Here is a 27,946-nt window from a genome sequence, read left to right on the forward strand (position 1 = left end):
GCAGCGCCGCCTCCGCCCGCGGGGCCCGGGCCGTGCCGGGGGAGGAGGGGGAGCAGCGCCGCCGCCGCGGCCGGGCCCGTCCCCCACCGCCTCCCCCGAACACCATAGGCGGCTCCGGCACCAAGATGTCCAACCGGGTGCTCTGCCGGGAGGCCAGCCACGCCGGCAGCTGGTACACAGCCTCAGGTACCGGCGCCGCGGCCCGCAGCGCCGCGGGGGGCGGGGGCTGAATCAGCACTTTCCGCCGCCGGGGCCGCGGCCGGGGCCGGGGCCGGTAGCGGGCGCGGGGAGGGGCCGCCGGCCCCGCCCCCGCCGGCGCGGCCGGCACATGGCGGGCGAGGGGGGGACCGGGGCCCACGGGCCGCGGCCCTCCTGGGCCCGGTGAGCGGGTGGGGGTCTGGGCGGCTGCCCGGCCCGGTTGCCGGCAGAGAGCGGCCCGGGAGGCCGGCGGGGCGGGCGGAGCCGGGGAAGGGGTGCCGCTGGGCATCCGGTGGCCGTAGCGTGCGTCTCGGGGAAGGTGAGCACACCTGCCTGCCTGCCGCCGCTGGCCCCTCCGGCCTGGCCCGGGAGCCTGCACCGGGGCAGCGGCGCCTCTCGCCGGAAAACCGGTGTTTGAGCGTGGCCAGGGCCGGTTCGGCCCCCCAGGTGCTCCTTGCGTGCCTGCCCCTGCTTTAGAGACGCGCATTGCTGTAACTTCATGTCTCAAGGCAGTGGTGGTAGAGCCAGCCTGTGTATTGTGCCTCGTACCGCATATTGCGCTTAATCGATGTGAGAGCACACGAACAGATTTCGGTATATTGGAGTGCTCTTGTGGTTTTGTTGTTTTGTTTTTTTTTTTTTTTCCTCTGAGAGAATACAGGATGTCTGGGGTGTTTTGCAGGGTTAGAAGGCAGGTGATGGGGTAGGGGGGAAATAAGGAGGTTTATTTCACTTCTTATAGTCCAAGATGAGCTTCTGTCTCTTCTTCCAGAGTGCTTTCTCTAGTAATAGTGAAAAGTTATAAAGCAGTGGTGCAGAATGGGCTCTGTCCATTTAAAAATGTAGTATTTGCACAAAAAGAACAGAAGAAAGACACGGTGCATTGGAGAGAGGACTACCACACCCCTCGCGCTCCCAAAAAAAGACAGAAACCTGTAATAATGGCTTGATAGCACATATGTTTGGAAACAAGTTTTGTTGGGTTTTGGGGCAGAACTCCGCTGTTGTGGATAGGATGCACATTTGTATTTTCAGAGCTGTTAATAAGGAGATTTGTAAGGGATGGTCTTTTACTGGCCTCAGGAATAAAGATCATTGCAAAACTGCAAGTGAACAAGCTTAGATGAACAAGAGGCTGTCGTAAAGAATAGTACAGAGGGAGAGGAGGGATATAATTTAAAAAAAAAAAAAGAGATATGCATTCAGGTTCCTAAACTGACATTTAAGAAGAACTAGATGTGAAAAGTCATACACTTCTCTTGGCTATAATAGGTGCAGTTTCCCCTCTCCTCTACAAATTAATGAACAAGGTATGAGGCAAAAATTGAAAGGGAAGAAAAGAAATACAGGGAGGAGGGTAACACAGGAAGAGGCAGATTGTGCGATAAGTAGCTGCCCTTCAAATGGTGGGTAGGCAGTTTCGAGGCAACAATAGAGGATGATTGTTTTCCTTCCGAGTTTAATATTCCAAACATAACTGTTGTGTCCATTACAAAACTGGTCTCAAATCTTCATCCAGTGTCGATAGCTTGCAATTACAGTTTTTTCCAGTGGTCTAGGAAGGTAGGAAGTACTCTGTTTACAGAAAGCAAACAAAATCATGTCAAAGGTATAGATTTAAACACGTGCAAAGACATCAAAACGTTGAAGCTTTGTGGTAACACTTCCCAACTTGCTTGTGCTATTTATATTTTCATTTATGAATAAGGCAGAAAATTGATTTGCGATGTGGAATGGCTAGATGACCTTACACATAAATTATGTAGTTTGTTTCATATTGGGCTTCATACCAAGTTACTGCTGTATACTTGCAAATAAGAATTTTAATTTTTTTCATACTTAATTTAAGAAGCATAGGTGCTGTGTTTAGCTGAGTTTTTTTCTATAAAAATTCAGTGAATAATTTTGTTAGACTACACCCTGGTAAGTCTGTGTGACTAGTTTGGCCAGTACTACTTGTCTGTAAAAGGACATCCAAAAGCATGTTGCTCCCATTGCTTTTGGGCAGCCCTCTGGGTATTGCTTGTTGAGGAGGTGTGGGATGGTTGCCCAGACACTTACACTGCATGAAAAAAACCAAACTGAATCATGTTGTAACGAGTAATGGTGACGGTACTTCTGACAAGTTAAATCGTAACTGTTACAGTGTGTGTGGTGGGGGTAAGTGGTTGATGGCTGGAGTTTTGGGAAGTGTGTTTTGTTTTCCTTTGTAGGTTTTCCTTAAACAAGAAAAGAGCATTATTTATGTCTCTTCCTATAGAACTGTCTTGTGCTGTTAACATAGGGTATGTGAGAGCAGGAATTTTCCCTGTTCAGCAAGACAGGGACTATGTTATTTGTTGCTTGGAACCTAATTTGTGTGTGCCATTTAGGAGGGTCTATCTAAACTCAAGAGGAGACAAATGGGGGCCAAGAGGGTATGTGTCCACTGTAGACTTAAGTTAAAATCTTCCTCTATTTTAGGCCAAACTCACATGTCAGCTGCTATTTCAAACTTGTAACATAGGCTCGTTTCCTCAGTCGTACTACTTGAAGAAAGCTTGGATTTTACCATGTGGTTTCAACCTGCATAGCTTCAAGGATGGAGCTGAGGCAGGGATTAAAGTTTGAATTGTGATAGTTCTTCAGTGCGTTCCCGCGATTCTCTGGGGATTGTGTTGTCAAGTCCTCCTACCTCCTCTCTTCATGCTTACCGTCTCAGCCCAGAAGTGATTTGCTGGGTTATATATAAACCTGTTAGCGTTTAAGCTACCCGTTTCCTGAAAACTGCTCTCTTTCTACAGTGCTGAGTTTGATTACACAGGGCAAGCAGACGCCCTGGAAACCCTCATCCTGCTCCATAGTTAAGATGACCCTGTCTGAAAAGGTAATGAGAAATGTGATTTTTGAAGGCTATGTTCAAAATCATTATGTCTGAAAGCATTTTAAAGAGGCCGTGTCAGGATGAGGTTTTTAAGTGGCAGTTTGTCCCAAAGTGCCTGGTACCTGAGGGTAAAACATCAACAAAACATTCAGGATGATGCATGGCGTCCTGGATCAGGGTGGGGGGGGGGGTGGTTTGACTGCAGAAGTAGAGCACCCATTGCTATGCTTAAAAAAATTGTATCTACGAGATCTGGCTGTAGAAGTCATCCCTGGGAAAGAAGGGCTGAAGCCAGCGGGGGGAGAAGAGGACAAAGGATGGATCCAGAATGCAAACCAGCTGTTGTGGCCAGAGGATGTTCTTGAACTGGATTAGCTGGCTCCTCTGTGCTCCAGAAGCAATATCAGAGGTGAAGCCACAACCAAGTAAGAGGGAGCTACTACTCTTCATGGAGGGTCAAAGTAATGTATGTAAGAGGGTTTAGAAGAAATATCACTTCTTGTCTGTAGAGACTGCTCATTTCTGTGAGGCAGCAATTGCTTCAGCTGAAAGTAGACCCTTGCTCCCCTGTTTTCTCCAGCTATGGGATATGCACTGCTTAGGTTCTGCCTTGGAAAATATAAACAGGCACTACATTCTAGTGTGGATACATCACCTAATTGTATGATGCTAATTAATGTTTTAGAGCAGGTGAGACTGGCTGTGCAATTATGCACATGCAGGCATGTTCACGTGTTAGAATGTCACATCTAACTATAAGTAAACAACTTTGTTGTTATTGGAGGGAAAGTGGGGTCCCAGGCAGAAAGCTCACTGCTTCCTACTCACTTGATGAAGCTGAGAAGGGGGGCGGGGAGGGGAAGATGGGCTTCACGGTGGTGTTAACATTTAACTTTCCATGTGTTCTTCATCCATAATGTGCTGTTGTAAAGAAAAATTTAAAAAGCAAGTTCCGTAAGAAGTTTCTGCAGTTGAGTTCAGTATGAAGAATTTGACCAAAATTATCATCATATCTTCTCCTCTAGAATTCTTGGTGTGGGGAAGTTCACATTCATTCCACGTCAATTTGTATAGCATCTTAATAGACTTTAGATGTAGACCTGTGGAGCATCTGTCTGGCAGCAAACTAACAATGAAGTCTGTTCAGTTGTTCCTCCTTCTACTTAGCAGCAGCACTGAATATGGGAAGCTTTACAGCTGAGCTTCCAAACTGAAATAGTGCTATGACCATTGCTGATAGTAGGCCACTGGTCTAAATAACCTATTTTTTTACCTACAGATGTTGATCTATACGTCTGCTTTTAAAAAAGTTAAAAATGGTATGTGGCGTGCCATTGCTTCTGTGGACTAGCAGCCTGGTGCATGGTGGCCGCTAAAAACACTTGCAAAAATGAGATAAAGGCAAACTGTGTAAATAGAAGTATCACCCTGTTGCACTGCTGTCATGTAGATTGTTTAAAAAAAAAATAATCACTGTTGTGTGGTGAAAAATATTACACTCTGATTTATTTTTGGAAGAAAGTCCCACTCCTGCTGGGTTAATTCAACCACCTAGCATCCAGACCTCTGGAGAAATTGATTTTGACCTGCAGGGGGAAGAGGAAGATTAAGGACAACTTGAAACAAAGATGGTATAATTTTCCATTACTTTGAATGCAGGACAGATGCATTCCTAGATATAAAAGGAGCAGCTGAAATATAATGGGAATGACATGCTATCCTGAGCACAGACTATTTGTAGGACAGGGTGTGGATGCTCTCTCCTGATTTATTCCTCCATGTGAGTAGATTCTGTAAGTGCTGGGCAGTTCTGTGGGGAATCAATCTCTAAGTTCCTGAAATGAAAATAAACATTAGCGTACGTGCATCTTTTTTCCTGTATAGCATGCCATTACAAGTGACATGTCCCACATCAGGGTGCTTAACACGGCTTGTCCATTGGCAGATGGCCTGCCTTGCCTGGCTTCTGGAAGTGCTAACTGAATACTGTACCACTCCTTATTAAAGCGTTTGATAAGACTTCTTGTCTCAACTTTTCCCCAGTCAGGGGCATGCTGATACAGACAAAACACAAAGGTTTTTAGTAGGCTATTCCAAATCACAGGAGTAAAATCGAATTGAGAGTGTGTGTGAATAACAATACTACGTGATCTGAAACTTGGCCTGCAAAACAAGTTTGTCATTGTATTAGGTATGGCTTATTTCTCCATTTTCCTTGACAAAGCCATAGTGGTCAGAGGTGTGCTTTCTGGTAGCCTATGCCAAATCGTTTGAACTATGAGAACCTTAATTTCCATACGCTTATTGATGCAAATGTGAGTTGGCAGAGTAATTGCTGTGTCGACTTGAAAGGCCATTGCACTTATTGTCTTCAAAGCTATTTTTTATGATGAGCCAAGTAAATGGTCTATCTCCACATAAAAATTTGAAGAGAGTTTAAACTTCATGATACTCTTGTGTTCAGAGTTGGTTTTCTGCTGCCCTGGCTTGTAAGTAAAAGAACCCCAAAGGAGGTAGGCACTGACATCTTGTTGCTAGCATTTGCAAGGATTAAGCTTCTAACTTGTTTGGACAAGAAATGCCAGAACTTCTGAATAACTGGCTGTTACGTGGCCAGGGGTGTTCAGACCTTGTCTTTCGGGCTTAGGTCTACATGATGGTGTCTAGGTCAGCTGGAAAGGGCAATCCTTCGAAGAACTTCTGCAGATCAGAAAATAAATGAAAAGGCAGTTGTGTGCCATGAATCATGTGTTTAGAAATGATGTTTCTCTCAAAGTTGACCACTATTTTAGCGTGTTTGCAGTCTCTTCTACTCCTTTGTAATCCCCAATAAGACCTGCATTAATGCTTTTTTACTGCCTTTGTACCAAATACTGATTTTTCTGATGCCGAAACCCACTGACTCTGTTATTAGCTCTTTGAGGTAGCTAGCTTCAACGTGCAATAGCAGTGTGATTCTGAGATAGTACAGCTGTTCTCACTTGCGCCTTCTGGGGCTTGGGGGCCCTGGAGAGTGACGTGAAAGTGTCCATTTTAATGAATAGTGATGTAACCCCAGCATTTGTATGCTTGTTGGCATGAGCTGGAACTTCTCATCAGCATCAGAGAAGGTGTGTGCATCAGTTACAGCTGTTTCTGCTCTGCCATGATGTTGTTGAATGTGTGTAATCTGTTCAGCAGGCCTGCTGTCCATGATGTCTTTCACTGACCCTCAGAGTGACTGCATCCTCCCTTAACTTAGAGCAGAAACCCTTCTCTGTAGTGTGTTGGATCTGAGTCTCTGCAGCAGCTGAAGTGGCTAGAAGGAAATAATGTGTGCAGTCTTGTGTGTTGTTAGACTATGAATGCTGACGAGGGGTTGAGGAAGATGGTCGCTCTATCATAAGAGTCTTTTTATGAAAGTGCTTAACTCTGGTGTGCCAAGAACCCTGGTATGTTCCCCAAAATTGGAATAACTCATCACAGCTCATTCATAAATGTAATGTACAAGTAATGAATCGCCATGTCATTTGTAGATGGTCATGGACAAATGGATCCAGGAAAAAATGTAAAAAGCATGTGAGGGTCACTGAAATGAGAGAAAGTTTTGACCTGATCTCTGTTGTAGTGAAAGGAGCTTTCTGCAGTAGCAGGATAATTAATGTACTGATGATGAAATCTTAATGTTGTGACATTAGCTGGAGCATTGCAAATACAGCTATTAACTGAAGTTCTTACCTTGCAATCTGTGAACAACTAATCATAGTGTCTTGCAAATTTATAAAGTACTTGCTTTGCAATGTTAAATACTAAGTGTAATGTTTCTCTCCCTTTGGTATTCTATGGTTTTTAGACATTTTGTGGGGAAAGTGGATGTGTCATTGCTGGCTCTTTTATGAATTAATCATGGAACACAGTATTAATATGCAAACTGTATTATTTAACATTGTATACTGCAAAAGTATACCGGAATAATTTAAAATATAATTTCCAGGCTATTGTTTCTAGCTGAATCACTTAAATACAGGCAGAATCAAGATACTCCAAGTAAATAGTGTAGATTCAATTTTTACTGTACAGTTGGAATTGAAAGGAAAAAGAGCCTTACATTTGGTGCAGTCCTGGTATTATTCAAATAGGCCTGCAAGTGTCACTTAGTGAATACTGTCACAAATTCAGGTTACATTTAGCATGTATTAGAGCCAAAATCACTTTCTCAGAGCTATAAAACAAAGTCATTTGTTTGGATCTCTGAATGACCTAACTGCTAAGGTACTTTATAAAGCTAGGTAGGTGCATGTTGGTTGATATTCTTAATGAGTGACATTATAGTTTGATTATTTGTTTCCTAATAACTTTCAGTAAAGAAAATTAAAGAGCTAGTGGAATAGTGGAAAACTGGGACATGTAAGTGAGAACTGCCACCAAAGCAGATTTCAACGTTTCTGTTGTGGCTTCAGTTTTATTTTCCCCCATTCAAGCATTACCTGCTGTTTTATGTTCACCTTATGATGTGTATAATAGGAGTTTATGTAGCATCAGTGTAATCTTTATTTGTATCTTAACTTTTTTCCCCCCAGTCCTATAGTTTGCATAAGTAAGTTTCTGCCTTGCTTATAGGTTGATTTCACTGTTTCATCACTCTTCAGTGTTGGGAGAGCGTATATGCTAGCAGCAGAGAATGTGCCCATCAACATGAGTTGGAAGTCACCTTCTATTCCTGACAAATCCTAGTCTTTGCGTAGATAAAACTTGTTCTTTATTCAAGGATTTGGCTTTTGTTGCAGTGAGAAACACAGATTTTTTTTTTTTTCAAGTGGGGCCTGTGTTCTTTAAAACAATCCTTATACTTTCTGCAATTTTAACTAAGAAGAGAAACTAGTTAGTCCTCTGTCATGTTCAAGATTGGAGTTTGCCTGACAATTGAATTAAATGTTTTGGATTCACCTTCAAAGTCGTGGAGAGAGGAGTTCCCTTAGTTCCAGATATTAAACTAATTGTGCGCCAGCCCCCAAGGTTTAACTATTACTTACCTTGATTTTTCTAACACCCTACAAGAATAAAGACTTATTTACTACTTAGTACATATGCTGTAATATTTATTAGAAGTATTTTCGAGGTGTAGACTTTTTCATCAATGAGTAAAGGTAGTTAAAAGATAAAATGAGTAAGGCTCAGAAAAAAGTGTTGGCTCCTATAGGGTAGGAGACATGCTTAGACAAGTAAAAGCTGTCAAGTAGAAGTGTGAAAGCTGGGGAGTGCAGTGTTACTGTCATTATGCTCCAGCATTACTTGCATTGCTGCAAGTGCTATACACCTGCAACCAAGGGAGACCTGAGCAGTTTTCCCTGGTGCTGCTCTAAATTTTGGTTGAGGCCTATGCTCTTCCAGTAAAAAAACCCATTCACTGAGACTGAGGATTTGGAGCAAGCACTGCGTCTTCCCTACCAGTCTGAAAAGCTAGGTTTTGCACTAGTAGTGGTGGCTGCTGGGACAGGAGCAAGTTCCCATTAAATTGTATTGACACTTGGCATATAAGCACTTCAGCCTTATGCGACGGGGTGAGCTTAGCTGTGGAAAGAATGTGCTGGTTTGGCTTAACCCACAAAGCCTGGATCATGACAGCTGTAAATTGAGGTGATGAACCTAAGCGTGTGACTACCAGATGTCTTTGTGTTATTATTCATTGGGTAACACTGGCACGCGTTTAACATGGAAGGATTCCTTCTTACTGTAGTGCTTTGTGAGGGGACAATGTTGATTGTAAAAATAATTTATCCTTTTAGGCAAGATATTTGAATAAATGCTGCCTGTAGCTGTATTCATAAATTCGTCTGGTGGAGACTTGGTTTGTGCTTGCATTTACTTTTAATTTGGCATAACTTCTGCCCGTTTCTAAAACAAAACAGGATATGAAATATCCACAGATAATGTCAGCATTCTTTAGTTACATACCTATACTTATACCTTACTTCATAGGATTGAAATGCAGATCCTAATGTTATGTGCTTCAGTGAAGCTCATATTTTGCCACCTAATCTTCCTTTAATCAATACAAGGTCGGATCTTACAGTATTAATGCTAAAGTGTATTGATTGTTGCATCCAGAAGTTGCATCCATGACTTTCTGTCCTTCTGTCTGGGTTAGCCTTAAAAACTCTGTTGCGCCCATCCTGCCAGCTTTCTCAAGCTGGCCTTTCCATCTGCGGCTCGAGGAGCAGGATCTCTCCTACTTCCCACCACTGCAGCAGGAGGATACGTAGGCAGCAGTGCTATTCCTTGCCCATGCTTGTCAGCTTAGGAGATGGATATTTACTGCAGTTATCTCAGTGACTATTTGCAAAGACTTTTTTCCAGTTTAACTTAATTTACATATGAACAAAACTTACTTATAGAGCTCTTCATGAAGAAGCTACTCATCTCGTATAATACAATTCCATATGGCAGAGCATATCTACTGTGATAATGTGGGTTTATTTATATTTTGTATATCCAATTCAAATATTTTGACTTTAGCCTGAAGCATTGTCATGTTTGAGAAATTGGAAGAAAAACTTCTCTGAACACTTCAATGAAAAGTTGATGCTAATTTGGTAACAAGAAAATTACAGTTTTAGAATATCCCCCTTAAAGTATTTGTAAGCATAGGAAGCTGCAGGTAGGCTATACTCCTGTCAGTTCATGTGGGTGCTGTTTGATTTCCTCCCCCCCCTTTAGCTAAATGGTCAGGTGGATATGTTGTACTCTCCATTCTCTCTTTCCGTTAGTCCTTTGGAGAGGCAGATTTGATTACATGTTTTATTACAATAGTACAAATAAATATCAGTTGAAATGGAAACTTACATTAGGTTGGAGTTAGTGATTTATAAAGACACCTTGTAGTTGCATTAAAGGGGAAAAAAATCTGAAAGCAGATGTGTCACCTGGTCCTTAAGTAAACACTGACAGAAGTTTCATCACTTGGGTTATACAGATCTGTTATTTTACTGATTCTAGGGAAGAAATGTTTGTTGCTTTGTCAGAGTGTGCGCCTGTAATAGCAGACTAAGCAAACCTGGGCATCTTACTCTGCTACTACACTGTAAGATCAGAAGTTTTGGCCAGATTTGAACAATCATATGGAATTTTAGGAAATTACCAGAAATTCTGAACTTTGTCTTTATACTGTTCAGCAGGTTGACTGATTTGTCTTAACCAAAGACAAATCGCCTTAACCACCTTCTTAATCAAAAATCTTTGCTAAAGAAGGGACGGAGGAAGGCCGAGCACTGTGCCTTGTTGGGGAAGAGTGTCCCAAGGCTGTCTCGCTTTGCTTGAGAGGTTCTGGCCCTTCTGCTGTTGTGCTGCCTGTGGATCTTGTTCTTTGAGGAGAAGGGGTCAGGTGGGACAGTCATGTTTGGTTTAAGTCTCTGGGTAGTAGGTGTTTGAAAAAAAAAAAAAAAAAAAAAATTGTGTCCTCCTAAAGAGCTTCATTCAGAAAGTACTTTATTTTTCTACATACTTTGGGAGAGTTAGGAAGTAAAAATTTTTTAAGTGATTTGTGTCTTCACTCTTAAGTATATAAAAAAATAAAGTCGTAAGACTGTAATAGAGTACTGTTTTGTTAGTCTCCTAGTAGCTTAGAAAGAGGATGGAAATAGACATCTATTTATTTTTACTTAGCTTCCCCAACAGCCTCCATTTTCTAAGATGTCATTATCCTTATCTCTATTGCATGTCTCTGCTGCTTGTAATTTCCCCAAGCAACAGAAGCAGCAGAACAAAATTGGTGTGTGGGGTTTTTTGACTATTTCATCATTTCACAAAGTCACTGTATTACAGGAGTGACAGTGGCTAATCAATGTCACTATTTTGCCTTGTTAGAACTGTAGACAGTAACTAAGGCATTCAAGGTGATTGTAGGCTTAGGGAAACGCCATTGCATTAGTTCACCTTCTTCATGTAAGAAGATGGGGTTCTATACAACCACAGAAGTCGTCCCTTTTTTCATGAAACACATGGATTTAAGTTTTGTATAAAAAACGGTGGCTTTGACGCCCCACCCTCCCCCCACTCCCCCAGGTTTTCTAGAGAAAGCTTTTTGGCTATCACTGATAAGTGACTGATTGGATTCTGCAAAATTTGACATCTTTGCTCCGGTTCTCTGTAGTTCTTGTCAGGTTTTTGGAGACCTGTCAGTTTGAGATCTGGGCTGTTTGGAACATAGCTGTGAAATAGTTTCAGGTATTTAATTTGATTTTGACTTTTCCTGGCAGTTGGTGGTTTTACACCTGCATGGGGAAGATACAAAAATCTACAACGTACATGGTAGAAGAAAAGCGGCTTACTGCACCACACTTTACTGCACCAGATAGACTCTGCTGACATACAGTTCTGTCAAAAGCATAATGTCAACTGAAAAAAGTGCATCTATTTTCCTCTTTGTTAATGATATGTTACTTGTAACAATAGCAGCTGAATGAGTTTTACTTGAAAGTTTGTTTTGTGTTCTTTAATATAAAGAATGTTGCACTGTATTTACAAGACTTGCTTCTTCAGGAATAGCTTTACATCAAAAAGTTTTCTTTGTGATGGGAAATAACCAAAATGTGGTGGTGGTTTTTTTTTTAATGTTGTATTTCTAGAGGCATTTTTATCACCTGTCAGCTAATTGAATTGAGAATATTTGCCACTCGTTGAGGTACAGAATTTAGTTTAAAAAAAAATTAAATATTGGATTGACCAATTATCAAAGTTAATGTTGCCAAGAAGTTTATGTACTTGTAGTATATGTTGATTGATCAGAAGTTGTTAAGACATTAGTATAAGCATGGTGTCTTCTCACTTTTAGCTTTTTCCTGTGTATTTACAGTTTTTCCAGGTTACAGTGTGCTTTGTGTTCTGCTCATATACTTACTTGATAATAATAAAGGACTGAATACCATAGCCATTGGCTATCATGTCAGTATGTAATGTCTTTGTATTATATCATCTTCCCATATCGGGCTCTCTTAGTATAGGTCATCTTAACTTTTTACTTCTGAATTCTGCAAATATGGTTACCAGAGGAATCAATCATCTGTTAGCCTCTCTTTTGAGATCAGCAGCCATCCTTTCTAATGATAAAATGGTATGTGCATCAGTCCACAGAGCAAGAAACAATAAGTGTGTGTTTGGATGTGCAATAAATGAACTTCCTGGACTAGGAGGTTGAAACTTTCCTACTGTAAGCTTCAACATTACAGGCGTGTTGGGTTTTGGGTCTGGTTTGGGTTTGTTTTTTGTGGGGTTTTTTTTTGTTTGTTTGGTTAGGTTTTTTTTTAAGATTTAAACACAGGCTTTGCTGTTTAAGATTATTTTAAATCTGTTGGACTTTTGGACTTTATTTGTTAATTCTTGAGGTATTTTAGATTCTTTTAGGGCTTCAGTATTTCCTTGTGTCTTCATAGGACCCCAGCTGAATGCACAGCTAGAAGGTTGGCTTTCTCAAGTACAGTCCACAAAAAGACCTGCTAGAGCCATTATTGCACCGTAAGTTTGACATCTGTTTTTAGTATGTATAATACTTGATTGGTTAAATGCTTCTTTATTTTGAATGATTTTGAAAACTAGTGAAAGCTAGTATTTAGCTGAAAGGAATGTCGTGTGATTTCTAAATAAGTATTTTGGATATGGCATAGAATGGAAGAAATCTGTGCATATTTTGGTATATGATTAGTTTGCTTTTGCTGATGGATGGCAGACATAACATTCACTTGCGATCCAGCAAGACAGATAAGAGGTGTATTAGTGGAGTGGTAGTCTAAGGTGACAGCTCTTTCAATGCACTTCTAGTATAGAACAGCTACACCTATTTAAAAAAAAAACAAAACAACAAAGCACACAAAACAAACAAAACTCCGGCATCCCCTCCCAAATCAAAACTTAGCAAAGCTTAAAACAAAAAGTAATGAAACACTATTCAGCTATCCATAATGGTTTACTTTTGTTATTTTAGTTTGGTTTTGTTTGGGTTTTTTTGTCCACAGCAGAAATAGGGATCATCTCAACTATTTAGGTAGAATTCAATTTCCTGAAGATAGTTGAGATGTATAATAAGAAAAGTATGTTGGTCATTCCAATTCATTATGAGTTGGAAGGAAACACTAGAAAAAGCACCTTAAATATGATGTTTTTCCTGTGCTAACATAGCATTGACATAATGTTTGAAGTATTCCATAATAATATTGAATGTGCAGGAGAAATTGTCCCAAATCTGCCTTAGTCTTTCTTGCAGGAATGTCAGGAAAGAAGCCTTTCAGCTGCAGATTAGGTAGCCTGGGTTCTTTTTATAGAATTGCTGGAGGTCTTCCTGTGGTCTCACCAAATTGTTTCATTAACTGTGCCTTTGTTTTCCCACTTGTAAAGTGGGATATGGCTAATAATATTTTTGTGAAAGACTGAAGAAGCCTGTAGCAGAGGGAGCCTTTCAGAAGGCTCTGCTGACGTCGTCAAATAACATACTTTGCCTGTTCACTAGGTCTCAGTCTCCTGTTTATCCCCTTAGCGTGTATGTTAGTACCTTTTTGAGCTCTTTAGAATGAGTGAGGTAAGTGACGCTGAAGTAAAACCCCAGGGTAATTTTGAGGATAACCTGCTCCAGGTATCACTCTGTGGATGAATATACATGCATGCGAGCATACATATGTATAACTAAATATAAAATCCTCCAGTGCTGTCAATGGGGAACTTCTATCTTCAAACATCCTGTATGTCCCAGGACTTGCATCACGTATCATTGTATAAAAAGACCATCTGGAAAGCTGTAGTTGTGTTGTTTCACATACTTGACTCGAAATAAACAATAACATTTTTATTCTCTGTTTATCTGCTGTAACGTGTAGTCTTTCTTTGCCAGACCCCTCTACTGTCATTGTATTCAGTTACTGGAGTGTGGTTAGAAGAGCTTTCTCTAGCAGCTTGCTATTCCCTTGTCCTCTGGCTGCACTCGTAGCATTATCATGAGCTTCTGATAATATGCAGTTGTGTAGTCTGCCTACTAGTATCTTTTACAAGTAATGAAAGGTGCTTTGATCTGGAGGCGTACTTACTAACTTTCAAGTAAATGGTCACTGATAGTTCTTTAACAAAAACGTGTCTTGTACGTTCAGTACTGCAACGGTGCTCTCCAGCTCTTTCAGGAGTTGATTTTTGGATCACTCTTACTATTTCTAGCTCATTGGGGACAAATAATATTTAAAATATTAACATTTAATAGCAATATCAGCATATTTAAGATGTTAAACAATATTTAACACATTAACAATTTGTACACCTTCATTTGCAGCCATGCAGGATATACCTATTGTGGATCTTGTGCAGCCCATGCTTACAAACAAGTGGATCCTAATATTACGTAAGTATTAAAGTTTTTCTTTACAAAGTGTAAGACAATGCCATTGCAATTCTCTGAGAAGTTGAATGTTCTTTTTACATTCTTACACCTTGAAGTACTCAAATTTTAGTTTTGTTGTCTTTTTAGTCTTTTATGCATTCCTTCTGTTTTAACATCATAAATGCTCAAATTGTTTGGACGTTACAAAAGAAAACATTAATGTAGTATTGTTGAAATTGAAAATGTAAAGCAGTATTTTCAAAAATTATTGAGAATTATTGGTAACTAACTTCTAAGAAGGGAGGGGTTAAAAGTGTTCTTTTTGAAGGTAATAACATTTAATTTACTTTGTTGCTTGACGTTCCACTGCTTTTATAAAAGCCCAAGCTGGGGGTTTTTTTACTGCTTGCAGGGTATCTTTGTTTCTTGTTTTATTTTGTTTTTGTTGGGAGGTTTTGTTTGGTTTTTAAGTATATTAAAATATTTGATCATGATTCTGCATTGGTTTTTCAGTGCAGGATTATGGGCTGAATGCTACCAGGATTCTCTTCTGCTGTGGAGAAAGTGACCAGTGTGTGTATATATTATTTGAAGTCAGTGAAAGTTACTTGTAATAATTTTAAATGGACTTGTATTTCTAACAGCACAACAGTTTAAAAAAAGAAAAATAAAAAAAACCCCAACACTGGCATTCTGTGCCTGCCTCTGAAAATATGAATTCAGTTATTCTAGGTTAAAGGAATATAATTCTTATGTGTTCTGCTGACTGCAACATTTTCTTAAGTGACAAAAATTTAAAACATCTCCAGCATTTACTCAAAGTATGTATTTTGCAATGTTAATATAAAAACTGGCTATGTCTATCAGTTGCTTATGAGATAACATGTTGTAATGCTCTCCAAAGACAATGGTTTTGATTCTTTATAAACTATTGTAAACAAAGTGAAGAGAAGTAGTTTCTCTAAAATTTCTAGAACAAGTTGCATTCCCCAGGTTCAGTGACATGGAGTTGATTGAACTTTCTGGATCATTTCCTTTTTTACTGCATGGGATGTTTAAAATTAATCTTTGAGCTGAAGTATTGCACGTTTGGATATTTTGGTTTTGAGCTCTGCAAAAAGTTTTAGTATTTTAGTATAGCTTGCTATAGCACTCCATATGTAAGGAAAAAAACCAAAAATCTTTACATGTCTCCAACCCCTTTAGTTCAGTGCCAGAAACAAGATGATATGATCCTGAATCTGAAAAGCTGATTTTCCTATACGTTTTTTTTTCTTTAAGTCCTGTGGCAGGAGACCCTTAACATCTAATCAACAGTCAGGAACTGAGGACTTGATGAAATAACATCATGATGATGTGTGAAAGCTTGCAGTATCAGCTAAAGCTATGAATGTGCAGGTCCACGTCCCTGTTGTTGATGCAACAGCTGGATAAAACCAGCATTTGAGAATTACTTAAATTTGAATTTGGTGAAATCTGAAGTAAGGCTAATCAAGTAAATAAGTGAAAAGCTCTGAATAGATGATAAATCCGTAATCCTCATTTGAGGGCACGTACCTGTAGTTGTTGAAGATGGTGTGTAACTGAAGGTTGTATTGGTCCAAGGAGAGAATCTCAAAATCTTTTCTAAGGGGCTATAACACATCATTCAGCCTCCAAATGAGTCCAGTCAGACAGATTTCTAGCTGATGAGTGCCCACTGATATATGACCTGCTTAAGTGGTTTAAGGCTATGGGAAGCATTACTGAACTGATCTCATTGTCGTTTCTGAGATACCGAGCAAGGCTAGGCCATGGATTGATCTGTGATCTTACACAAAGCAGAGTAAAACTCTGTTGGTAACCACCAGGAAGTATCACTTTGTACGTTTTTATTAAACTTGTTACTCTAAACCAAGTCTCTGTACAATTACAGTTGTCTAAATTGTGGGCTTTTGTGTTAATTGTTGTAGCCGAAAAATTTTCATTCTTGGGCCTTCCCATCACGTGCCCCTTTCCCGATGTGCACTTTCCAGTGTGGACATTTATAGAACACCTCTGTATGATCTCCGAATTGACCAAAAGAGTAAGTGCATGATAAAGCTTACATCTTGAAGATTGCTGAGGCTTGAGTATTAATTGCAGTACTACAGTGCTGAGGACGCTCTTGTTGTTGGGCACTTCATTGCTTTTAAGTGGCATACAAGTATAAATCTGTTTTTACGGCAATGAAAGCTAACTTCTGAAAGATCCTAGTGGTTGCAGGCATTACTATATTATAACCTTAATGTCTCTCTTGCTCCTGCAAGAATTCTCAATCTTTGCTTATCTTTTCCATTATGAGTGTGTGCCTCTTGACAAGTGATCTTTAAAAGGGATGTCAAAATTAAAAAGTGTTACATTTGAATAATAGCCCACTACACACCTGCTCCATTATTCTGTGAAGTATTCTGTCTGCAGAAAAAGATAGTGCTTTAGTTGGTTTGAGTTTATTTCTGATAGAGGAATAATAGAGGAACAAAAAGCTGCTTTTATTTGGATGCATTGTTGCATGTGACTTTTTTTAACTTGCAGAGTACCTACAGAACTTAAACTGTTAGTCCATGAAATACCGATCTTTCAGACTGAGCTTAAAGGTGCAATGAAGATAAACTTGATATTTTGACTTTCATGTGTTTTGAGGTATACCTAAATAATACAGTATCTTTTTCAGAAGGGGTAATTAGCACAGCTGTATTGCTATTTCATCATGACTGTGATTAAGCAAGCTAGTTCAGGCTTTCTACATAGTGCCTGCAGAAACTTCCTTAGGTAACAAATGTTTTGGTTTCTGTAGAACTCCTTTATGGAGTAGAGAAGGAGGCACAGCCCTACATCAAATTCTTCATCCAGTGGAGAGTTTTCAAAATGTAGAGATGACTCTGCATACCACCAAGCACACTTGAGAGTAGAAAAGATAACTTATAAATGTGGATTACTTAATCAGTTTTCACTGTCTCTAGATTTTGTGATTCAGTTAATAATAAATTGTATTAAATAGTAACACATCCAGCAATGGCTCAGCTGATCAGTGATTTTTTTTTTTTGAAACATATGATGGTGTAGTTTGTGAAAATAAGAATTCAGTGACTGGGCAAATGCATGCATATTTTCAAATGTGTTTTATTTGTGTTACTTAGATTTTTCAGTTATGATACAAAATTTTTCTCAATATACTAACAAGGTCACTGATTAACACACTTATTTTGTAAACTGAATCAATTATGTTTGTATCTTAATGACTTGAACATAATTTTAATCCTGAATTTATTTAAAAACAAGTGGTTTATGATGACAGCCCTTGGAGGCAAGTAATTTGTTATAGTGCGCTTGTTCTGATACAGATGCGCTGTAGCTTGCTTTACAGTGTTTAAAAAAAAAAAAAAAGTAGTAAAAATTAATCTTTAATTCATTTCAGTTTATGGAGAATTGTGGAAGACTGGAATGTTTGAGCGTATGTCCCTACAGACAGATGAAGATGAACACAGTATTGAAATGCATTTGCCTTATACTGCTAAAGCCATGGAAAGGTACTAGGGCTAATTACGTCTTCTACAAGAATGAGCATTATGTGCATTAAATGTTTGAACTACATGTGAAGTGCAGTAGGAAGTAATACCCTTTACGGTATATAATACTCACACTCCCCCATGCCCCAACAAAAATTTTGGGGAGGAGAGGATCAGAGACTAGGATTAGTTGCTGTGATAGAAACTGAGCGGAGCAAACACCTGAATGATGAAATTGGAACACCCCTTATAAACAAGTTTATATGTTTATATTGACTTAACAGAGTTAATATTAGACATGCTTTCATGAATCTTTCTCAATAGCTGATTTCTTTTTTTTTTTTTTTTCTCCATTTTTGCAAGGCATCTCTGAAAGAAGTTCAAATACTAATAGGTGTTTTCTGTGGGATTTTAAGTTTGTTTGGAACCTTAATGCTAACTTTGAAATCAGGGTTCTGTTTACACCTGCTATTTCAGATGAGTACTTTGAATAATTTTTCTTTAAAGGTAATAATTTTTCTCAATTTGTGGTGGTTCCCCCCCCCCGTCTTTTTTTTAACTTTTCTTCCATAATATTTGTAACTTTCCCTGGAGTATCAGTATACATCTGGGTGCGATCTTGAGCATTTTCATATACGTTGGAAAATTACCCAACGTTTGTGCAGCATCTGTACAGGGAGAATTTCGTTCTTTATTGCCGATTTCATTCTGTCTTGTCTTTTTGTTTGCCTGGTGTTTTCACTTTTTAGCAAAGATTAATACTGTTTTGGGGGGGATTTGTTTTCTGAAATTGAAGTAGTTTCAGGTTCTAAAACAACTTCCTAGTATGACCTTACCAAATGAACTGTATCTTCAATTCAGTAGTGCCCTTTTAAAACATCTGCAATTTCAGTTAGCAAGCCCTGAAAAAAAACTTCAGCTGTTACTTGAATTACAACCTCTTTTCTTTTGCTTATAAGCCATAAGGATGAGTTTACTATTATTCCTGTGTTGGTCGGAGCACTGAGTGAGTCAAAAGAGCAGGAATTTGGAAAACTCTTCAGTAAATACCTAGCTGATCCTAGTAACCTCTTTGTGGTTTCTTCTGACTTTTGCCATTGGGGTAAGTTTCACACCTCTTCATTCTAACAGTATGATGAATGTTTTGTAGTGATTTTCAAATAATGTATTTTATTAAACATTGAATGTTTTAACTTCTGGTAAATGTATCTTTGAAGCTTAAGTGCCTCTTTGTAAAGCTAAAAAAGGATTTTTCTTTTTTTAATCTGGAACAATAGATGAAAAATATTAATGTGGTAATGTGTTTTCAGTGTAGTGGAGGAAATAAATGGTGAAGGTGTATGGGTTTATATGCATCTCTTTACTGTTGCAATGAAATAAGTGTCTGAAGTTTCTTGCTCTTTTTACTTTTCTTTTAAGCACTTCAAAGCAACTTGCAAAACTAATTAGCTAAAATTCACTGGACATGGCAACATCCCTCTAATGGAAATAAGTTTTGTGTGTTTTGCTGCTGGGTAAGATAGCAGATGGAGTATTTATGCCAATTCACCAGAGCTATCCCAGTTCATCTTGGTGGCAGAGCTATAAAGACTCCGGAAGCCTTGACTTCTGTCCTGCTTTAACTATTTATTTTTCTTTTAAGTGTGGTAATAGCTGGAAAAGGGACTGCTTCAGAAAGATATGTTTTATGTTACACAACAGACCTTCTTCCCTTTTTTCATTGTCATCTTTGGTCAACTTATGTAATTAAGTGCGTATTTTACTTGTCTTTGAGTTGTGGAATAGGTGGAGGTATGTAAGAATGACCAGGGTTCTGTTTTAGCTAATGAACCATCTAGAACTGTTCATTGAATTATCATGAACTTTTTCTTTTAACCTTCATTTACTGTGGGTATTGTTGTGCAAGCAGAAGTAGCCTGACTCCATGGTTGACTTTGTCAAGAGGGAAAGCAAAATGAAATGTTGCTTTACTTTTTAATTTATAGAATTGGATTCCAAGGCAATAACAGGCAATTAATAAGTGATACTGCAGTGTCAGTTCTACATAGTACGTTTTTCTTTAGGAATATAGCTGCCCGTAATGTATTTTTTACTTTGCTTCTGGGCTGCTACTTTGCCCTAGAATTTCCTCAGTGGAGCTAAAAAGTATAAAATAAATGAAGATTACTACTTTACAAATATTATAATTTCAATTATTTAGTAAGTACTAGGGAGTGTATTAGCTACAATTTTTCCCTTTTTTATTTTATACATGATTTTTGTTTCAAGGTCAGAGGTTCCGTTACAGTTACTATGATGAATCCCAAGGAGAAATTTATAGATCCATTGAGCACCTAGATAAAATGGTAAGTTTTCAGATTTGGTGGAACTAACTAACAAATTTCTCCTGTACATTACATTTCTTTGAACACTTTAGAAATTTCTCTAACAAAATATTATAGATTAGCGATTTTATTGAATGTATACGTTTCCTTTGTTTACCACAATAAGAACTTAGCTGTTGTTTTTAGCTAGTATCCTCCATTTTACTGACTGCACACAATATATTGCGGGTATAATCTAGTAAGCATAATTTATGAGAATAAATGCATGTTTGCCTACCTAAAATGCCCTAGTGTAATGCAATTCCTGTCCACATACCCTCTTATGTTTTCGAGAAGCAATAAGAATTATGAATTGAGTATTGTGGTAGTTCAGGCTTGATAGCTATGATACCTGCATATAGAAATAGCATTGTGATTATGCTAATGGTTTCAGCAACATCCATTTTGAGGAGGAAAGGCTGTAGGGGATTGTGCTGGTCAGGAAAAGAAAAGTCACCATTTCCTTGGGAGTAGTCTTCCCTCGACCCCTTACTCTGCAGTAGGTGGTGGGGAAAAGCAGTAGACCATACTTCATTCTGGGTTTGGCAAATGGCTGAAAGGAATGCTAAATACATAAAGATCATGATGCCAATTATGTTGCATTTTCTTTGCAGTCACAGGAGCCAAGGATTTCTTTTTAAATGAAAAAATTGTGTTAACTTTCAAGACTATACTTAAGGCATAGAATAGAAGTACTTCTGGAAATACATAACCTTAAAATGTGTTTTAACCTTGTTAAACAAAAATTTGTTTTAAAACTGTTTGGATCATTTATGTAACTTCCGTAAAACCTGTTAGAAGAGAGAACTGTTGTTATTCAGGGCATGTTAATTCTTTTCCTTGTCTTGAAGGAATAAATCCTATCTGCTGGAGAGATCTCTGGAGTTTTTTGCTTTGTATATCCATATTAACCTCTTTGTTTTTCCACTATTCATCGCTGGAATGGAAACAGTAAATAATTTGCCTTCATTCTATTTATCCCATTTCTAATAATTCTTGTTGTCAGTTGAGAGGCTTCTCTATAAAGACAAGTGTTTCTCTACAGAGTCCCAGAATTTGCAGCTCAGAGTGTTTTTGCAGGAGAGCAGATTAAGGTCCATTAGCAAACATTAATTTCCCCTTATTAATTTCTGTGGTGAAAGCTTGTAGAAAGACTGGACTTTGGCATTTAAGTACTTTTAGTGAATGCATTGCTGTACCAACTCTTTCTTTTGGTATTCATTCAGGCAAAAGGAAATGACATTTTTTTTGTAACATTTAAAATTATGTCTACTGCTTAATTACTATGAAAATACTTTTTCAATCTTAACTGGAAAACTAAACATGCTGCATAACAGTATACTGTGGTTATTTTTTGCTTGTTTATATCACGCCATATGTGAACATGTGACTCCGTATTCAAACTCTGTACAGAGTAGGTTTTGCTTTCGGTGAATTTCAGAGATTTCTTTTTAGCAGTATTGTGGGTACACTTGGGACACTATCCACAATGCCACAAAGATCTCCCTGTCACGTTTCTCCAGCTTTTGGAAGGAGTTTATTCAATTTTGTATGCCCCACTCAGCTACTTCTTGTTTCCTTAGATAAGTATTGAATTTTTAATGTCATTTGGCGTGCTGAAGAAACTTGTATTGTTGTAACCACTAGGCCTCTCCACAGAGAAAATAGCATTAAGATAGAGACAAAACTGTACTAAAACCATCAGAGGCTTTAACCTCTGCTATTACTGGCTCAATAATTTTATTGGACCTAACTATGAAAGCAGTCGGCTGAGCACTTTGTAAGCAGGAAGATATTCTGGGTTAAGATGAAATTACTTTTCCTTAGAAATGCCCTTGTGGGAGGACAATGGTCTCCTCCTTATTTAGACTGGACCTTAAGTACAGATGCATGATGATTTTCCTGGCTAGTGCATAAACAACGCTGAATGCTTTGGGCATTGAAGATTTACTAACCTGGTAACCGCTGTGAGAAATTTTATTTGCTGTGATTTTAAGTTAGAGCCCTTAGACTCCAGCATAAAAAAATACAGAGTAGTAAATATTGCTGGGCAGATGTGGGTTTCTCCATGTAACTCTTAATGTGACCGCTGTTACCCTGGGGGTACCACAGTGCACCTTGTGAAGTGACAGTGAAAGGAGTGAACAGCCCAATGGTTAATAGGTGTACCTTAGGGAAGAATCCTCAAATGAAGAGTTATAATTGAGCAGCTGATGTGCAATAATTTGTTTGTATATCATAACCTGATACCTACTATCTTTTTAAATAAAAGTGGGGGAGTATTCTGTAAGACGTCATTGAGGAGTAATTATTTTTTTTATTATGGCTAGCCAGAAAATGCAGACTGCTCACTTCAATCTTCACTGCCAGATTGCTCATTTTATATCTATTTGTGAAACCTTATGCCTCGCTTGAGTCGATAGGAGGATTCTGTTACCCTGAATGCTGAAGGGGGAGGATAATGCAGGCGCTGAGGAGAGCTGTGCAGGAAGAGCCAGCAGTTGTTGTGCAGGAGCCGTGCACACCATGGGTGGCTTCTCAGGTGGCTCTAATGAACTGCTGAAATCTGGTGGCTTCTGCAGTGCCGCTACAGTGTGCCAGCACCTTCCACAGTGCTCCAGCCTGGAAAGGCTTCTTAGCTTGGCCATAATGCAAGACCACAACTCTCTGCCTGGGTGCCCAGCTCCCTGCTCTCTCTGCTGTGCCCAACCAGTAATTTTCCTGTTGGTTGTTTATCTTCTAGTCTGAGTGACTCTCACATGCAAAGATAGTTGGACTGGCTAGTGCTAAGACCAAATTTGTTTCTACTTCCATAAGTGTGCTACTAGTTTATATTTTTTTAAGTGTGAAGAAGCAGCTGAAGTAATTGATTGCAAACTTAAACTTGACCAGCCAAAGGATTATTGGAGTATAGTATAAAATAAGCCTGTGGGTTGTTTTGGGGGTTTTTTGTAAGCTTGTAGATACTTGATCCTCTGGGGATGATATTTAAGAATGTAACTGCTTTTAATCATATTAAGTGCACTGTACTAGGATATTGTAGATGCCATTTACAGTGTCTGGTTAACTGAGATATGCAATTTCTATGTGGTACCATAATAACCATGTGATAAACTGCAGAACTGTGTGATGGTTTGCATTTTTATCATGTGGGTTTTGTCGTGTATTTTAGCTCTGTTCTAAATCATGCCCGGCTGAGTTATTTTGAATACTGAAAATTATTAGCTTCATACTTCTGCTTTTTAGAAAAATAAAACACAACCTGATAAAAATGTTTCCTTTGTTCCTCAACACCATTTTAGACTGAGAAACAAGCTTGGTAGTCTTTGCTCCTCTGCCACAATGATTTTTAAATCTAAAAGTTTGAAAAGTTCAGTACAGCGGAATGCTTATATGATATGTGTTAATACCCGTTTCCTATGGATTTTCTCCAGTCTGTGATGTATGGAGCTCTGTTAGCATTTGCTGGGATGAACTGCATAGCTCTAAATGTTTTGCAGTCCTGAACTGTGCATTGAAATAAGCTTACTAGGCATTCTGATAAATCCATGTCCATTCATTTGAGACAAATGCTCAAATGCCTCTGCCCGGTATGTTCCAGTGACTTACAGCTATAAAATGAGTCTCTCAATTGAGCAGCCATTTTCATTTTTTAAAAAGTTGTGAAAGAGTTTACAAATGGATAATACGTATTCTTATGAGCTGTTCAGTATCTGAATAAGTGCCTTATGCATGTTTAGTTTCACTTGAGTATATAGTTAAGTTTGGTTCTGCTTTCTTTAGCTGTGTATTGACATGTACAATTTACAAGTAAATGGATGGTTCAAAGACATGCTGCTTAAACTTCAGAAATGCAATGGTATCTATGCAATCATTGCTAGTTAGAGAATAGCTACCTTTATTTTTTTTGGCACTCATTTAGGTTCTGTAGATCTGGAGTGAGTAACAGCTGTAATTACCGGCCAGGGGTCCAAACACCCTCTCCGTGACCCTGGAAGAACTGAGCTCTTGCCAGCAATTGGTCAGCATAGTTTGGTTATTTTTCCATAAAATTTATCTCTCTATGAATTCATCTTATGTCTGTTTTTAATTAAAAGTACACAAAGGTGGTGGTTATGGTTGCTGTTGTCTAATCCTTCCTGACTCTCCTGGGAATCTCTAGCTCCTTCATTGTAAGCTGTGATCCAGTCTGAATAATTAGCTTATCTGTCAGATCAGCCAACGCCCTTGCAGAGCATTCAAGAGGTTTCAGTCTTGAGGTGGAGACTTCAGACAGACTGACTGCTTCCTGCATCGCGATTTCTCCTTTTATCACCCGCACTTTCCCAAAAGCAGGGAGAGGGGCTGGGACAATTGCAGAAACCTTAGGAGAAGTTCTCTCCCGTTCTGATATCAACCTCCCATTGTTCCCATGCAAAGTGTATGGTTTTTTCAAGTCTCTAAGGAAAACCTTCCTATTGCATCAGCTACATGTAAGAAGCACAGCTATGTGTCTTACTGAATTAGTGAGTGTCTGGAGCTCATTTACCTGGTGAAGGGAATGAATCATTTTCAGAGGAAGGAAAAACACAAGATGATGGCGTCTCATACAGGCAAAATAGCAAAGCCATGCTAAAACCCCGACAATAATTGATTTAGACTTGCTTTAAACTGCTTTCATTGTATTTGATCTGCTCTGTGGGATGGGGTAAGAGTAGGCAGTTGTCTGGAGTTGTAGGATTCTTTTTGCTTTTAAGGATGCAAATGTTTGTATATGTGGAAGTTTTTGTTTTCCATACATGCACTAGTTCTCGTAGTATGACTCCATGGGATCATGGGTCTCACTGTGGATGGAGAAAAGGATGTATATATGTGACTGCCTCATGGGAAATGGAAGCATCTTCTCCTGGTTCTTATCTTTCTGTTGTGCACCAACTTTCTAGTGCTTTAGAGATGTTCTGGATCTGCTTTTTATGCTCTGAGCAGATGGCCAGCCTGTGCCCAGATCAACTACCTTGCATGCCTGATGTGTCTAGGATACATTACACTTGCTATGTGCTTGAATTGCATGTGTGTATATTGATGATTTGTCTAGGGTTTTTGGACATCCAGAAGTCCCAGGCAAGTGCTCAGCCCTGAGCTCTGTTACCAGGGAGAGGAGATGGAGGCAAAACTCTTCCTGCTTTGCCCTTCCAGTAAACCTATCTGGTTATTGCTGTACAAAATCCTATGGAAGTAGGGCACCCTTGGAGGTGGGGATCAGCTAGTCTGCGGGAGGAGCTTTTTTAACGTGAGCTTCACTGGTATCTGCAAAGATAGCTTCACAGATGTGTGGATCATTGACAGCTTTGGAAGAGCTCCTGCACTTTTAGTTTGGCAAGGGATCGCAAGAAGATGACTACAAGCTAGAGCTCACATGCTGAGATTCCCTTGATACCCTTGATATAAAGTCGAGGTTTTTTCCTCCTGAAGTATTCTGTGTTGTCATAAATAGGTGATGTATAAACACCTGCTTATGAATGTGTGAAGTAATCATAGCTATCGATTCTTTTTCAGGGTATGAGCATTATAGAGCAGCTAGATCCTGTATCTTTTAGCAATTACTTGAAGAAATACCATAATACAATATGTGGAAGACATCCTATTGGTGTATTATTAAACGTAAGTAACTTTTGATTTGTTGAAAAATGTGACATTTAGCAAAATGCTTACATTTGTTTTAAACACAATATTGCTGGAGTATTCATTAGTTCTAAAATGGCAAGTCTTGAATTGTTTTTCCAAGTGTTCTCAATTTGGTCTCCAAATTCCATGTCTTGCATATAGACAAATGTAAGCTCTTACAAGGGCTGAGGGTTTTCAGTTCCCTAAGGGAGATGAGGTACCATGTTCCTTTTGAATTTCAATGAAATACAATCATTCACTTTCTCTTGGCCCTAAATAAATAAATCCATCTCCCTAAAGAAGTACATACTTACTCTTTTGAATCAGTGCTTACAAACATGTATATATTTTTTCTGTATTGCTATTAGCTAGCTATTGTGAGTGCCTTGATGTCTGGCAGCGTTTTTGAGTTTTGCAAATATGGTGAGAGATTTCCTCTGTAAGTATTAGTGCAGTGCACCGTTAACTCATAAATTAATGGCAATTAGAATTCAGATTAACTGGTACTTTCTAGTTACCATATTCTGCTTTGATGATGCAGGGCAGACATAAACCTGGCTTAACGTAGTTGTCTAAATTGGGTCACAGCTGCTTTACAGCACTGCTGGAGTGCTGCAGATTTGTCATATTGCTTGAGTGAATCTCTCTGTATTTTTACTGTAATTCAAATCTGAAACAGGAAGCATGTTAACCTTTTTAAAAACAAAAACTTAATTCACTGGAAATGTAGTCTATATGGAGAACATATAGAGGAACCTTTTAAAGTGGTGTCTATAAAAGTTTGTATGAGCAATATTAAAATTGGAGATGCATGGAGCAAAATTCAGTACTATGACAACTCTGCAAAAATATCCAACTCTTAACCTCAGATAATGATTAGTTTTGCAGTGAATCTGAGCTAAATTCTGTTCATTCACTTTTGCCAATTGTCACACTTCAATAAATTGTCTTGGTACATTCTTTTTCCTTAATGGAAGCAATAACATCTAAAAGTGTTAATAGTGTTGTTTTTTTTCCTGTTAAATCTGTGTTTCTGTGTAAGTTCCCTATGGAACTGAAAACATTGTTTCTAAAGGATCTGTTTTGAAAGGTTTAGTATTGCTTTATAGAACTGCAAGGATGTGCTAGTGCAGTGGGGGCAGCGTCAGTGAATGAAACGGCACAGAAACAGGTTAGGTCTACAAATTACTTGGAGGTGCTTATATTATTATGAGAGATGGTGCAAGGACCCCTGGGGGGAGGGGACAGGACAGGACTGTAATCTAGAAAATGTCATAATTTCACTGATACCTTTTTTAAGCAGCTTTTTTTTCCTCTCTTCAGGCTATCAACGAGCTCCAGAAGAATGGAATGAATATGAGCTTTTCATTTTTGAATTATGCTCAGTCAAGCCAGTGTCGTAACTGGCAAGACAGCTCAGTGAGTTATGCAGCTGGAGCACTTATGGTCCACTGAACTGCTGAATGCTCAGGGATGGCACCTGCACACACTCTGTATACGGGGTCCCAGCCTAGCCCTTACAAAGATACAGTCCCTGGTCTTTGGGTATACTGAAACCTCAAACTAATAGAACTCTCTTCTTTTCTAGTAGGTGTAGTCCTTCCTTAGTTTCAACTCATTTAAAAATGCTTTCTTGTTTAGGACAATGGAAGGAAGGCTGGTATTGAAACATTTTGTGAAATTTTTTTTTATTTTTTATTTTTTTTTAAAAAGATAATGGCTATGAAGGCATGGTGGCAGACAGTCCTTACAAATACAACATGTAAAGCATTTACCATATCCTAAATTTGCACTCTTTGCAGACCTGTGCACATGTACTCAGCTTTCAGAATAGTTTTGCAAGTTGTAAACAGAAAAAGGGGTGGAAACCTTTTAATAAAAGAAAAAAAAGGAAAACAACGCATTTATAAATGATCCTGTATTAGAATATAATAAAACTCCAGTATAGTCAGTTACTACCCATGATGTACAACAGATATCTTCTATTTTAGTTGCTAATAAAGGGCTACACAAACCAAAA

General features: G+C 38.8%; 1 protein-coding gene across 3 annotated transcripts; it reads left to right on the forward strand.

Annotated features, from left to right (window-relative positions):
* Positions 1-49: 49 nt before the first annotated feature.
* MEMO1 (mediator of cell motility 1) lies at positions 50-27,946 on the forward strand. Of its 3 annotated transcripts, XM_050893462.1 has the most exons (9): positions 50-186; positions 12,469-12,550; positions 14,346-14,414; positions 16,346-16,458; positions 17,830-17,941; positions 18,880-19,022; positions 20,189-20,265; positions 25,819-25,923; positions 27,250-27,946. In XM_050893462.1, exons 1-9 carry the CDS (start codon positions 126-128, stop codon positions 27,379-27,381), a joined length of 894 nt encoding a protein of 297 aa, XP_050749419.1. In that variant the 5' UTR covers positions 50-125; the 3' UTR covers positions 27,382-27,946. The 3 variants fall into 3 exon arrangements, with proteins under 3 accessions (XP_050749419.1, XP_050749417.1, XP_050749418.1); XM_050893460.1 differs by lacking the exon at positions 14,346-14,414 and having other exon boundaries at positions 72-186; XM_050893461.1 differs by lacking the exons at positions 14,346-14,414; positions 16,346-16,458; positions 17,830-17,941 and having other exon boundaries at positions 72-186.

The sequence above is a fragment of the Gymnogyps californianus genome, chromosome 3 (assembly GCF_018139145.2).
Source record: "Gymnogyps californianus isolate 813 chromosome 3, ASM1813914v2, whole genome shotgun sequence".
NCBI lineage: Eukaryota > Metazoa > Chordata > Aves > Accipitriformes > Cathartidae > Gymnogyps > Gymnogyps californianus.

Coding starts and splice junctions, on each gene's coding strand:
- MEMO1 (XM_050893462.1), top strand. CDS start 126: ATGTCCAACCGGGTGCTCTGCCGGGAGGCCAGCCACGCCGGCAGCTGG. Junction 14,415..16,345: donor CAAGTGGATCCTAATATTAC/GTAAGTATTAAA, acceptor TAATTGTTGTAG/CCGAAAAATTTTCATTCTTG. Junction 16,459..17,829: donor TCTCCGAATTGACCAAAAGA/GTAAGTGCATGA, acceptor AATTCATTTCAG/TTTATGGAGAATTGTGGAAG.